The sequence below is a fragment of the Arachis stenosperma genome, chromosome 5 (assembly GCF_014773155.1).
Source record: "Arachis stenosperma cultivar V10309 chromosome 5, arast.V10309.gnm1.PFL2, whole genome shotgun sequence".
NCBI classification, from domain to species: Eukaryota; Viridiplantae; Streptophyta; class Magnoliopsida; order Fabales; family Fabaceae; genus Arachis; species Arachis stenosperma.
Window position 1 is genome coordinate 14199287 of NC_080381.1, and position 12345 is coordinate 14211631.

The window sequence follows — 12345 nt, forward strand, 5'->3', positions numbered from 1 at the left end:
TTCACAATTAAAGTGGAGGCTATAGGTCATGTTAGACATAAACATCTTGTGCATATTGCATAGAGGGGGTTAACAGGTACTTCTTTTTAGCAAAGCAATAAATCATTTTAAGTTATTATCTGTGCTCTCACAACTCATAAATACATAGTATCTCTTTCTTTGTATTATCAATAGCATTTTTACTTTAGTGTTTGTTTCAATATTCAGACTGCTAGTGGATGAATATGTGAATAATGGTAATTTAGAGTAATGTATGCATGTTTCCATGGGACAAGGGACACTTACCTAGTAGATCCGCATGAAAGTTGTACTCGATAGTTATCTGGTTAGGTCAGCTTTCTACTTTAAAATATTGGTCTTGGTAATTGCTAACCCATTTCTATTTTTATCATAAGTTCTTTGCCTCTGAATGTATTTGATTGTAATTTGATATGTTACCCAATATCACTAATAGTATTTTTTTTTGTTAAATAATACTATGGTTAAGTTTTAATATGAGAAAATATCACTGATATCACTCTCTATTTTACCTTTATTATTGGCAAAGCTTGCTTACTTACATAAAGCAATTGAATCGAAAGTTATTTACCGGGATATAAAGTCTAGCAATATATATATTGATTGATGACGAGTTCAATAAGATGTTTTATGTTGTGAAAATGAAAACTGTCTTATTCGGTATGCATTCCTATCTTTTTTAACTACATTAAACTATTATTTTTAAATAATAACATGGTCATTATTTTTTCATGAGATAACATAACCTTATTTGAATGTTATTGTAGGTACTCCAATGAAGATGTTAAAGAGCTAATAATAATGTATTTTGATACTTGATTTTGTAATACTTTAAATTCATTTAGTTGAGGATCTTTGCTTTTCAACACTATTACTTAAATTTCATATTTTTTATTACTAAGAATATTACTTATATGGATGATAATAATCTTTTTAATTTTGTATGATATAATTTTGTGCTAAGTAACATTTTATTATATTTTATTTTTTAAATTTATCTTTCATGATTAGCCATGAAAAATAGCGTAGTTAAATTTAAATAACCCACCAACATTAACCATAGAAAAAATGTGACAAAAAACCTGGCCTGCCAATATTAACTGCGAATAAAGTGTGGTAGAATTACATTTTTTGTTTAGATTATTTTTATTTAGTCACACTTTGAGTGTGGTAATGATGTTAAAACCATGGCTATTTAAAGGTTTTTTCAGTTCACAAATTCATGGCAAACAGGCCAAAAATCATGGTTTAGTCCAAATATATATATTTTTTAAAATTAAATAACAAATTTATGATTCTAAAATTAAAAAAAGAAAGAAAGTAGGTTATTCTAAGTACATGAAAATATTCTAGAGTACACGAGAATAAAAGACCAACTCTCTTTGTTAACCACCTACAAATGTACTTTACCCGTTTGAAATGTTGAGGGTGAGTTTGAAGTGTTGAGCACATTTGGAAATTTTCCAAGTTTTAGGAAAAGTAATTAAGAAGGGTGGAAAGGAAAACAAAAGTTAAAGGGATGATTAATTTGGGTATAAGGTATGAAAATAATAAAATATAATTGATTGAATATTTTAAAAATATTTTTAACAAAAACATTTTAAAAAGTGAACAATACTTGCACCACCCTTACAAACGGCACCTAATGGCTTGTGTTATTACAGTATTTACACCAATCTTAATTTTACAAAATCAGCCATTAATGTAAATTATTTAAATTATGATGTAATAAAATAAATTAAAATGATTATAATTAATTAAATTGTTTAATTTTTGGTTAGTTAGACACTTGATTCTTTGTATTTTTCTATATAGCTTTTGTTCTCTCCTAGACTCACTCCTTTCTATATATATATATATATTTGTCACGTGTGTATCTTTCATCTACTTTTAATTTATACATATTTCTCTTGGAAAGGTGATTTTTTTGATTTTTTTAAATTTTATTTGGTCCTTTTAATTTTTTATTTTAGATTTGATTTTTGTATATTTAGCCTATATAGACGAAGTACTTAAAAAAATGAAGTTCTAATTAAAATTAAATATATATTTATTGAATTTTTTTAATTGTATATAGTACTGATACATACTCTCTTAATATGTATTGGTTGAATTTCTTTATTTTTAACCTTTATTCTTTCTCAGGCAAACCATCTTATTTAAAAAAATATTCGTTATGAAAATAATTTTTTAAGTGAACAATCAATTATAAAAGTATTCAATAATAAAAATTAAAAGAATACATAAAAACTTAAAAATATTAACAAGAAAGTTGGCTTTTGTTTTAACATTTTTTTAACTTTAATATTTATTTATTATTTTATTAATAAATTATTTGTTAAAAAAGTATGTTTACATCAATAAATTTTAATATTAATTAATAGATCCTTTAGTGTAAAATTAATTTTGGTTGTGATTTTTTTGTTTCAATTGATATTTTTTATTGTTATATAATGCCATAAAAAGTATAAAACCAATTCTCTTTCTACATGAGTGATACCAAATTTTTCCAAAATAGCATAATAAGATAGTAATTTATTTTATATTGATGCCATATAAAAATTAATTGTTAATTTAATAAAAAATTAAATAATTAAAATTATACATTTAAAAAAAAATATAATTTTATGATTTTAAAAATATTAGAAATATATTTTAAAAATGAACCAATCAAAAATCTTTTTATTTTTCATACTTAAAAATAAATCTTCTTTTTACAAATATAAAAAATAAAAAATTATTTTCTAAGAATAAAAACAAAAAATAAAAAAAATATATATTTTCGCAAACTAATCAAACGCTGAATCATTTTTTTATGTTAGGTATTTTTTTGGCCGTTACATTACATTCAAACAGTTATCTTCTCTTTTTCTTAATAATAATAATATAAAATGCTATCGTTTTGCAGAACTTGGTTAATATTATTGGAAGCATCCATGGTTGCTCAAGAATACACTAAAGAATAATGATACTACTGCGCACCATAATCATCATCTTTTTCTTTGTTTCTTTCTTTCTCAGCCTTCACATGGCCGCTGCAGTCCAAATCATTTCAAAGTCAAAACTGGAGAAATGCGAGAAAAACTCCAACTCTGATAACGACCTTAATTGCACCAAAAAAATCGTGGTCAACATGGCTGTTCCCAGTGGCTCAGTAATAACAATGGCTCTCTGAACAAATATTTATTTTATTTTATTCTTGTTTCAAATGTTGAGTACATATATATCTATATAATGCAATGGTGGTGCAGAGTGGAGGAGAGGCATCAATTGTTGCAGAGTTAGTGGAGGTGGAGGAAAACTCAACCACCAAGATGCAAACGCTGCGGATTCCACCTATCATAACTGTAAATAAATCTGCTGCTTTTGCATTGTATCAGTTATCATACATACGGGTACATACCACTATCACAACTTCTCTCTCTTGCAATGGACGCATATAACTTGAATTAATTTGAGTTTGGATGCATGGCTCTTTAATTAATTTGTAGGATGTTCCTTATAAACCTGAAGAGTACTATGTTAGGACACGAAAGTGTGAGCCAGATGCTAGTTCAAATGTTGTTAAGATATGCGAAAGGCAAGCCTTGTAATAATTCTGTTATTAGAAATGCATATTGGTGGATTGAATTCATTGATGAGAGTGTGTAGGATGTGTTGTTTCAGATTGCGGGATGAAGAAGGTCATATAATTGAAAAAACTCAGGTGCTGCTATTTATGTATTTTATCTTTTATTATTTACGTAAAGATGTCTTTATACGATGATGGCAGATAATCGCTAAACAGTTTGAGATATTTATGCTTTAGCCAATATGTTGTCCATGTGGACCACAACGACGGATGCCTTCATCATGTGGAAACTTCTGTAAGTGCTTAAATTATTAATTTGCTATTAGTAAGTTATATAGAAAGGATTAGAACTAGAATTAGTGTTATAATGAATTGTTTAACTGGCCATCAGTTGATAAATTGACAAAAGGAAAGGCTAACACGGCTCATTGTGTGCGCTTTCCAGGTGAGTGGTAAGCTTTCATTCTTCCTATCTTATATCGATTCAAATTCAGATTCAAATCCATTATGCTGATTCTCACTAACAGGAATAGGATGATCTTAAATGGAAGTAACCTACTTGTATTGTATGTATTTGTTTTCAAATCATATCAGGTTTCATGTATTTGGTATTGGACGGCAAACCTTGGAATTTAGTATTCGAATACAGGTCAAGAGTGGGAACAAAGTTTCGGTATGTACATCATCATACTGGATTTTTGTTAATTGATTATTTAATCTGTTTTTATGTGTGTCTAATAGAATTTTTCTTATCCATATTTGGCTGGCAGGAAGTGATTGTGGGTCCTGAAAACAAAACAGTGACATCTCAAGATAAATTTTTGAGGGTTAATCTTATTGGAGATTTTGTTGGGTATACAAGTATACCATCTTTTGAGAATTTCTATCTTGTTGTACCAAGACGGGTATGCTTTTCATGTTGACTAGTATAAGCTTGTTAACAATTATTATTTGACATATTATAGGAAAAATAAAATTGAAATTTTAGAATTTTCTTTTCCCAGGGTGGCCCTGGTCAGCCACAGGAATTGGGAAGAAATATATCAATGTGGATGCTACTTGAAAGAGTTAGATTTACTTTAGATGGTTTTGAATGTAACAAAATTGGTGTTAGTTATGAAGCTTTCAATCAACAACCAAACTTTTGCTCTTCACCCTATTGGAGTTGTTTGCACAATCAACTCTGGAATTATTGGGAGGTCAGTAACTTCAACATTATACTTTAAAGTACAATTTTCTTAATAGTTATTGAAAATCTGAGATTTTAGTATTATTATTGTCAGGCTGATTTGAACCGCCTAAGTAGGAACCAGACGCCACTCTATGGTTTGGAAGGACAATTTGAAAGGATAAATCAGCATCCAGTTATGTTGCAATAGTTGTATATTTTTTTATTTAATTTATATTTATAAATTGATAAGTTAATATACTCCAGTATATATTATTTCTAACTTATTTTCTTCTTTGCAGAATGCAGGGGGTTATTCTTTCTCCATAGGTATTACAGAGGTTCTTAATACAAACCTTGTGATAGAATTAAGTGCCAATGATGTAGAGTACGTTTATCAAAGGTAAGATTATTTAGTAGGTACATAGAATAATTATCAAAAGAGTGGTGGTTGCTTCATAGTTAGTTATAGCCATGATGATTATGCTTTAACTTATTTTTTAAGCACTTTAACCCAATTTTACATACAACTTTTTAAAATTTGTTTGATATATTTCACTTTTTTCTAGGAGCCCTGGAAAGATTCTCAGTGTTAGTATCCCTACATTTGAAGCTTTAACTCAATTTGGAGTTGCTACAATCACTACTAAGAATACTGGTGATGTGGAAGCATCATATAGTTTGACGGTACTTTGTTGTTCTACATTTCCATTATAGTTTCTCACCTTCTTAAGGTCTATGTTAAGCTTCCTGGCATCTAATTTTGTTATCCTTTGCTCTCTTTACTTGGAACATGGAATGATCATTTGATCATTTTTCTTTATTATGACTTGGATGTGTTAGTGGAATTCTGCTTGATTGAATTGATGCTAATGCTCCTAAACTCAGATGCTTAAGTTTTATAAAGTCTACAAAACTAGAATAAAATATGCTTGCATAGCAGTAATTTTTCAAGGGGTTCAACATTTAGCTTTAACATATTGCTCTATCTTGCAGTTTAATTGCTCCAAGGATGTCACCTTAATGGAGGTATTATTTAAAACATATATGATGTGTTCATTTTCAACAAATGATTGATACTCTAATATATGCTGCTGCTTCTTTTTTTTTTTTTTTCAAAATCAATTATAGGAACAATTTTTAATAATGAAGCCAAATGAGATTACAAACAGATCATTTAAAATATACCCGAACACGGATCAAGCCTCAAAATATTTATGTGCAGGTAACAACAGGTTATACTTAAGTAATTCACATTTTTTTTTTTTATGTATAATATGGTGAAGACCTTAACTCTTTTTTTTTTTGGATGAAGCTATACTAAAAGATTCTGATTATAGCGAAGTTGATAGAGCTGAATGTCAGTTTACTACTATGGCAACTGTTCTTGATAATGGAACCCAAGTATGTTTTTTTCTGGTTCTAGAAATTTTTCGTCTTTATTTTCCCTTGAGATGAAACAAACTCAAATCAACATAATATGCTCTGATATTCTCAATAGTTGAAATGGAACAAAACATGAAATTTTAGGAAATTACTGCAGGGAATGCCTTTTCAACCACCAGAGACTGACATTGGTTTCTTTGATTCTATTGAGCACATGTGGACCAAACTATGGACAAGCTTTGTAGACTTTGTTACTGGAAAATCTTGCAGGTATTATTATTTTTCTTCCGAGATGTACATATTTTACATAATTCAATAGAATCTATATGTTGAAATATGGATTTTTGCTATAAATTTTTAAGTAGAGATTTTTATTCAACAGGCAAAAATGCTCTGGTTTCTTTGACTTCAAGTGCCACATACAATATGTATGCTTGAGTTGGATATTGATGTTTGGTTTATTTCTAGCAATATTTCCAGCAGGTATGTTTTCCATTTAATGTGATTATTACTATAAATGAAGCTATTGATTTCAGTACTCACATTCATGAAGGGTAAATAATAATGTTCATTGGATTGCAGGGATTGTGGTATTATGGCTTTTGCATGAGGAAGGCCTATTTGACCCTATTTATTACTGGTGCGACGACACCTTTGTCGACGATCAAATCATGGATAAACAGAACTACAAATATGACAAAAGACACCACCATAGACAAGAAGCTAAGCACCCTAAGCATGGTTCCCAACACAGGCAAAGGACTAGTTATGAGCCCAAGCATAAGCAAAGGCATAAGCATTCTGAAGGAGAGTCTGGTAGTTTTGATCATTTGCATCATGTTCAGAAAGAAAATCACAAGCATGGACACAAGAAGAATAAAGATATCATGTTGCATAATGTTGACAATCGTGCTCATCATAAGCGTAAGAGAAATCGAGACACTTCAATCGGATTAGTCAAGGAGATGAAGCTGAATCGTGACAAACACAAACAAGAGTTGTAGATGAACTAGAGTCTATGTAAAGAAAGTTGTTATTGTTTTCAGTATTAGACACTGCAATGCTTAGTGCAACTTTTTAACACCCTTCCTAGTTAGACATCATAAGTCTCCTATTATATTTTCTAATAGAATGGGGAACAGAAATTAAAGAAGAAAGTTATTGAAAGATGGACCTTGAACGTAATTTAATGCTATCATTTGAAAGATGATTTTTCTTTCTTTTATAAGCTGGATTTATATTTTATAGTCTACATTTACATCACTTGTCACAAAGTAAAACTTATCCATTTCCCTCACTCTCTATAATTAAGGTAACTCATGTCATGAGGAATAATACAACATGATTTTTGTTCCTTTTATAGCATATGCAGAGGAAAATCTAAGTAAAGTTACAATGTCTAAGTGACCTAACAAAACAAAACTATGAACCCCACATAGTTCTTTGGCTTCCAAAACATGTCTTCTTGCCTTGTGTGCTTTGAAAATACCAAAGATTGAGAAGGTGTTCAATGTAATTTCCTACTATATATAATGTGTGAGAGATTTGATTTCTAATTTGTGATGGTACATTCTCATTCTTGATTACTTTGATCTCTTTTAATCATCTGAACATGAAATCCATCTGGAAATTGTAATCCAGGCGTTCTAGTAATATTCCCTCCTTTGATAGGGTTCCACCTGAAATATTATTCATATTACTATTAAGAAGATACTCTTCATCTGAATTTAAATTTAATCTCAAAAGAAATATGCATGGTAGCGACATTTTCATGATGATGTTACCTGTACTTGGTCACCAAGCAATGAATAAAGACAGCCATCTGAACCTTAGTGAAGTCTGTTCCAACACAAAATCTCATGCCGCCGCCGAAAGCCATGAATTGTCTGGTTGCACCATTCAATTCTATTCCCTGTAAACCATTAATATTTTAAGACTAGAATAACTGGACATATAGGTTGAACAAAAACCAATTACCAAAAATTTTTCGTTGTGTATTTTTAATTTTAATATGTATTCTATATGAGTGACTGATGTGGTAACTGATATTTTGTAACATCCAAGTTGTACCATATTATATGAAAATAGCATAACTGGGACAAAATATATAGAAGACAGATCACATACCTCCCATCTGGAAGGGTTGAAGGAGAGAGGATCTTGATATTTGGCTGGATTTAAGTGAACAGCTGGGGGACACACCATTACTGCCCAACCTGCTGGTATGGTATATCCTGCATTGCATGAGGTGGTGTTCATGTCAGATACATTACTTATATAAAAAGCCATGTATGTGTATGTGTGATGTGTGAACTGGACCAATCATTTCTTAACTAATAATTAGTTCCTATTATTTTAATTGCTAGTCCATCCCCCCCCCCCCCCCCCCCCCCCCCAATCAAATAAAATTGTTAAATACATTCAGTGTCCCTATTAGTCCAATAATTGGTTGATTTCATAACTATCAAATAAAATTGTCTTTAATAGTTTAATTATTATCCCAATTGAGTTTTCTTTTGAGGGATTCTAAGGAGACAATTAATACACTTAATCACATACCTTTGAAATTAATTTCCCTTAGTGCCTTTCTGAAGATTCCTGGAACTATATTTGCAAGTCTCACAGTTTCATTAATGAACTGCAAATCATCATGGACTTGAAAAAATGAGATTATATACACATGGAAATAATGAAGAAAAAAATATAGTATATAAGAGTAGTATACAAGAAACCTTGTAATATTCTGTATTACCTGAAATGTATATGTCATTGATTTGTATTCTTTCCATGCGACTCCGGAGTTAGGATCTTCGCGCCTTTTGAGTATGGATTCATGTTCTTCCTAAAAGGCAGAAAAATTTGAAGGGTCAAGGTGAAGAAACTGAGAATGTCAAAAGCCACAAAAATAGTTCAAAGGATGATGAGTAGTTTTTAATTAACAACATACTTGTAGTTGCTTGAGGACCAAGGGATTGTGAGAAAGGACTTTGATGGCGTAAGTGATTGCGAGAGAAGTGGTTTCAAAGCTTGCAAAGAGGAGGACAAACATGAGGTCCAAGGCTATGGCTTCTGTGAGGATTGTTCCCTCTTTCTTGAGTTCTTCAACTACATAGTCAAAGAAATCACTCTGCTCTTTCCTTGGCTTTGCTCTTCTTTCCTCAAGCATCTTCTTCAGCATCTTCATTGCCCTTTTCCTACCCTATGAACAAATCAAACAAACAACACATGCTGCTTCATTCAGACATTCTAGGTTGTGATGCACAGTTGTGCCAAATAATGCCACAACTTTCAAAGAAAGAACTCAAAAAAGCTTATTATGATTTATATACTAATAACTATTGCTTTTGATTGAAGAAATTACCTGAAGACATTTATGATATGCTGTTCCTGGGAGGTCAAGAGGGAAGGAGATAAGTCCTTGTATAAATGCAACAAAGTTCTCCCTTAGATTCTCTGATGAATTCTTGGAGTCATAACTGATGAGTTTTTTGGCAGTTAAATCAAATATCATCTGCATGGAGATACAGACACAAATCAAACCATGTTTAGAAGAAGAATAAGAAGATTATGATATATTTGGATTGTGTATTAATGAATGAGTGAATGAATTTCATACAGTGGCTGTTGCTTCTTTGAGTTCAACAGTGTCCTGACATGACCAGTTTTGTAAGGAAGTGCATGCTGCATGTTCAACCTCAGAGAGCATCTTCTTAAGGCTTTCAGGACCAAAAAGACTCAGCACCATGTTCTTGAGGTACTTGTACATGAATCCATGTAATGATCCTACATTCTGTCTCCCAAAGATCTCTGTGAATGTATCAGGGTACCAACTCTGGAACACTTGTCCCTCTTGCTGGAATATGAAGTAATTCAGATCAGGGTCTGTTGATACCACCACTGGTCTTCCCACCAAGTTAGTCTTGAATATTGATCCATACCTGAAAAAAAGAGATTCAAAACCAATCAATGTTTGTAACTAACTTGTAAGGTTCCATTGGTCAACAACTGAAATAGTTATATATACCTTTTGATCCTGTGCTTGATAAAGGGAGAAATGTCATCAGAAGTGTTAGGAGAGAAGAACTGAAGGGTCTCACCAACAAGTGGCAACCCCATTGAACCTGGTGGAAGCCTTCCATTGCATGTGGGACTCTTCCATCTATAAGCCAAAAATGTTGGCAAAATAATGATCAATGCTACAAGATACAGAGGCCACATTTTTCTTCCTTAGAGAAGAAAAGAATGAATGAAAAGTATAGCTAGAGAGAAGAGAAGAGAAGATAAGAAAACTAAAAAAGGAGTGGACAGGTTCAGAGTGAGTAACAGCAAGAACTAAGAAGAAAAAGAGGCTTGAGAGTTGAGAAGATAGTGTTGGATTTGCATACATATCAGCATGTTACAAGATCCTTTTATATAGGGAGAGGTCACTTCATAACAGAGCCTGTTGAAGAAGATAATAATAACAATAATAATAATAGTGGTGATACTAATATTATTAATAAAATAATGTATTTATTTTGGCTTCCCCTTATAGTATTTCGTGAAGTTGGTTGTTCAAAAAGCTGTACAAGTAGTTGGAGATAGAATAGAATAATTGGAGTTATATCTGTCTATATATTTAGACCACTTTATTTGCTTTGTCAACGGCATCAACATATATGATGTGTGTTATTGAAGAGATTAATTTGCAAACATATGATGATATGAATCTTACTTGATGCTTCCTCTCTCCCACGTCTTATTTATTTATTTATTTGTTTTAGTTTCCTATTATCCTGATTGTGATTGCAGCAAATAAAGAGTGCATATAACACGAAACTGAAGAAGCACGAGGCAGAATTGTGGCAGTTTTTTTAGGAGATATTGTGGGTATTCCCTAGATTTGATGAGAGAGTTGAAGCTAAAGAGAGAGTAGTAATGAGGTTCATAGAATCTGAAAGTAAATCTTCCAAAGGATCATTTAATGCTTCAAAAAGTCCTTAAACTTGTGTGTGTCTACTAATGAATGCCTTAACCAACTTCATTCAAAATCTTGCAATATCTATGCTAAATTCTCAGTCTCTCTCATCTTGATGCATGCCACACATGCTAATATAGCAAATACCAATCAATAATCTTTCTATAGATAGATAGATAATAATAATAATCTCATCATAGGTCCTAACTAAATTCTGTGCTTCAGCGGATTGTGTACACAAAATTCGAGTTATGGTGGTTGCAAATTTTTTTTTCTTGAAAAAAAAAAACACCGGGTAAAGAAAAAGAAACTTACAAAAATTATGCATAGTCAAAATTACTGAACAATATTTGAACATGTAGCTTTTTTATATTTTAAAGAAAAAATTAATGTGCATTTAAAAAATGCATGCTAATATATATTTTATCGTAAAATTAGTAATAAGGTATTATGTTTTATACTTCAATTAATATTTTTATGTTATATAATGTTATTTTTATTTTAAAATAATTTATTTTAGCGTAAATGGTATATATTATTTATTAAATTTAATATTTAAAAGTAAGATTTTGTTAATTAGTTATATAAAAATTTTTAAATTGTATACACTGATGATTATGTATAAAATCAACTGATTTAACCCGTTTTATTTTTTTATTAATTTAGGACCTAATTTACGTTTTTAAAATATACCTGATAAAATATTATGTCGAATAATCTAAATCTAATTAAACCTAGTGTGATTCGGTCTATGCACAACCTTAATACTACATACTACAATTTTATGAAAATTGTGGTATTTGAATAGGAAATGAATTTTGGAAACACTATGAGTTTGTTTGGAAATTTATAAATTAGAATTCATTTAAAAATTAATTTTTTTTGAAACAAACAAAAATAAATTACTTAAATTCTTTTGAAAATTTTAATTTTTTTTCATTTACAAATAAGATCAAAAGGAGTCTGATTTTGAATTAATTCTTACACCAAACAAATTTAATATATTAAATGTCAAAAATATCTCTCTTTATTTATATATTTTAATAATAAGTGAATGTTTAATAAAATAATTTTGTTCTTGACAAAATTATAAAAAAAAAATTAACTCATATAAGAGTTATTCTAAATTAAAGAATTAAATTTTATTTTATTAATATAATAAAATTATTTTAAATTATGGAATTGAATCTTAAATAAAAACAAATTCTATTTTTAAAAAAATAAAATTCTTTTCTCACGTCTAAA

At 30.1% G+C, this 12345-nt stretch overlaps 2 protein-coding genes across 2 annotated transcripts; one reads left to right on the forward strand and one right to left on the reverse strand.

Moving 5' to 3' along the window:
- Positions 1 to 3046: 3046 nt before the first annotated feature.
- On the forward strand, positions 3047 to 7274 carry LOC130980456 (protein HAPLESS 2). Its single transcript, XM_057904136.1, has 18 exons — positions 3047 to 3172; positions 3270 to 3413; positions 3510 to 3598; positions 3685 to 3724; positions 3827 to 3884; positions 3981 to 4041; positions 4184 to 4262; positions 4360 to 4494; positions 4594 to 4788; positions 4873 to 4953; positions 5060 to 5160; positions 5327 to 5444; positions 5754 to 5786; positions 5889 to 5982; positions 6073 to 6176; positions 6301 to 6413; positions 6526 to 6626; positions 6726 to 7274. The coding sequence occupies exons 1-18, from the start codon at positions 3047 to 3049 to the stop codon at positions 7145 to 7147; spliced, it is 2094 nt and encodes a 697-aa protein (XP_057760119.1). The 3' UTR covers positions 7148 to 7274.
- A 104-nt stretch (positions 7275 to 7378) lies between these two features.
- LOC130982981 (cytochrome P450 87A3-like) lies at positions 7379 to 10504 on the reverse strand. Its single transcript, XM_057907139.1, has 9 exons — positions 10168 to 10504; positions 9760 to 10081; positions 9505 to 9654; positions 9091 to 9342; positions 8896 to 8985; positions 8703 to 8781; positions 8271 to 8377; positions 7928 to 8055; positions 7379 to 7822 (listed from the first exon to the last, which is right to left on the reverse strand). Exons 1-9 carry the CDS (start codon positions 10359 to 10361, stop codon positions 7717 to 7719), a joined length of 1428 nt encoding a protein of 475 aa, XP_057763122.1. The 5' UTR covers positions 10362 to 10504; the 3' UTR covers positions 7379 to 7716.
- Between the last annotated feature and the right edge of the window lie 1841 nt (positions 10505 to 12345).

Bases quoted from the DNA above. Each gene is read 5' to 3' on its own strand.
- LOC130980456 (XM_057904136.1), top strand. From the start codon at position 3,047: ATGGCCGCTGCAGTCCAAATCATTTCAAAGTCAAAACTGGAGAAATGC. The intron at 4,263-4,359 runs GTATGTACATCA...TTTGGCTGGCAG, and splicing joins AGAGTGGGAACAAAGTTTCG to GAAGTGATTGTGGGTCCTGA. The intron at 6,177-6,300 runs GTTCTAGAAATT...AAATTACTGCAG, and splicing joins CCCAAGTATGTTTTTTTCTG to GGAATGCCTTTTCAACCACC.
- LOC130982981 (XM_057907139.1), bottom strand. From the start codon at position 10,361: ATGTGGCCTCTGTATCTTGTAGCATTGATCATTATTTTGCCAACATTT. The intron at 8,986-9,090 runs GTATGTTGTTAA...TCTGCCTTTTAG, and splicing joins TGGTCCTCAAGCAACTACAA to GAAGAACATGAATCCATACT. The intron at 8,378-8,702 runs GTATGTGATTAA...CATGCAATGCAG, and splicing joins AAGGGAAATTAATTTCAAAG to GATATACCATACCAGCAGGT.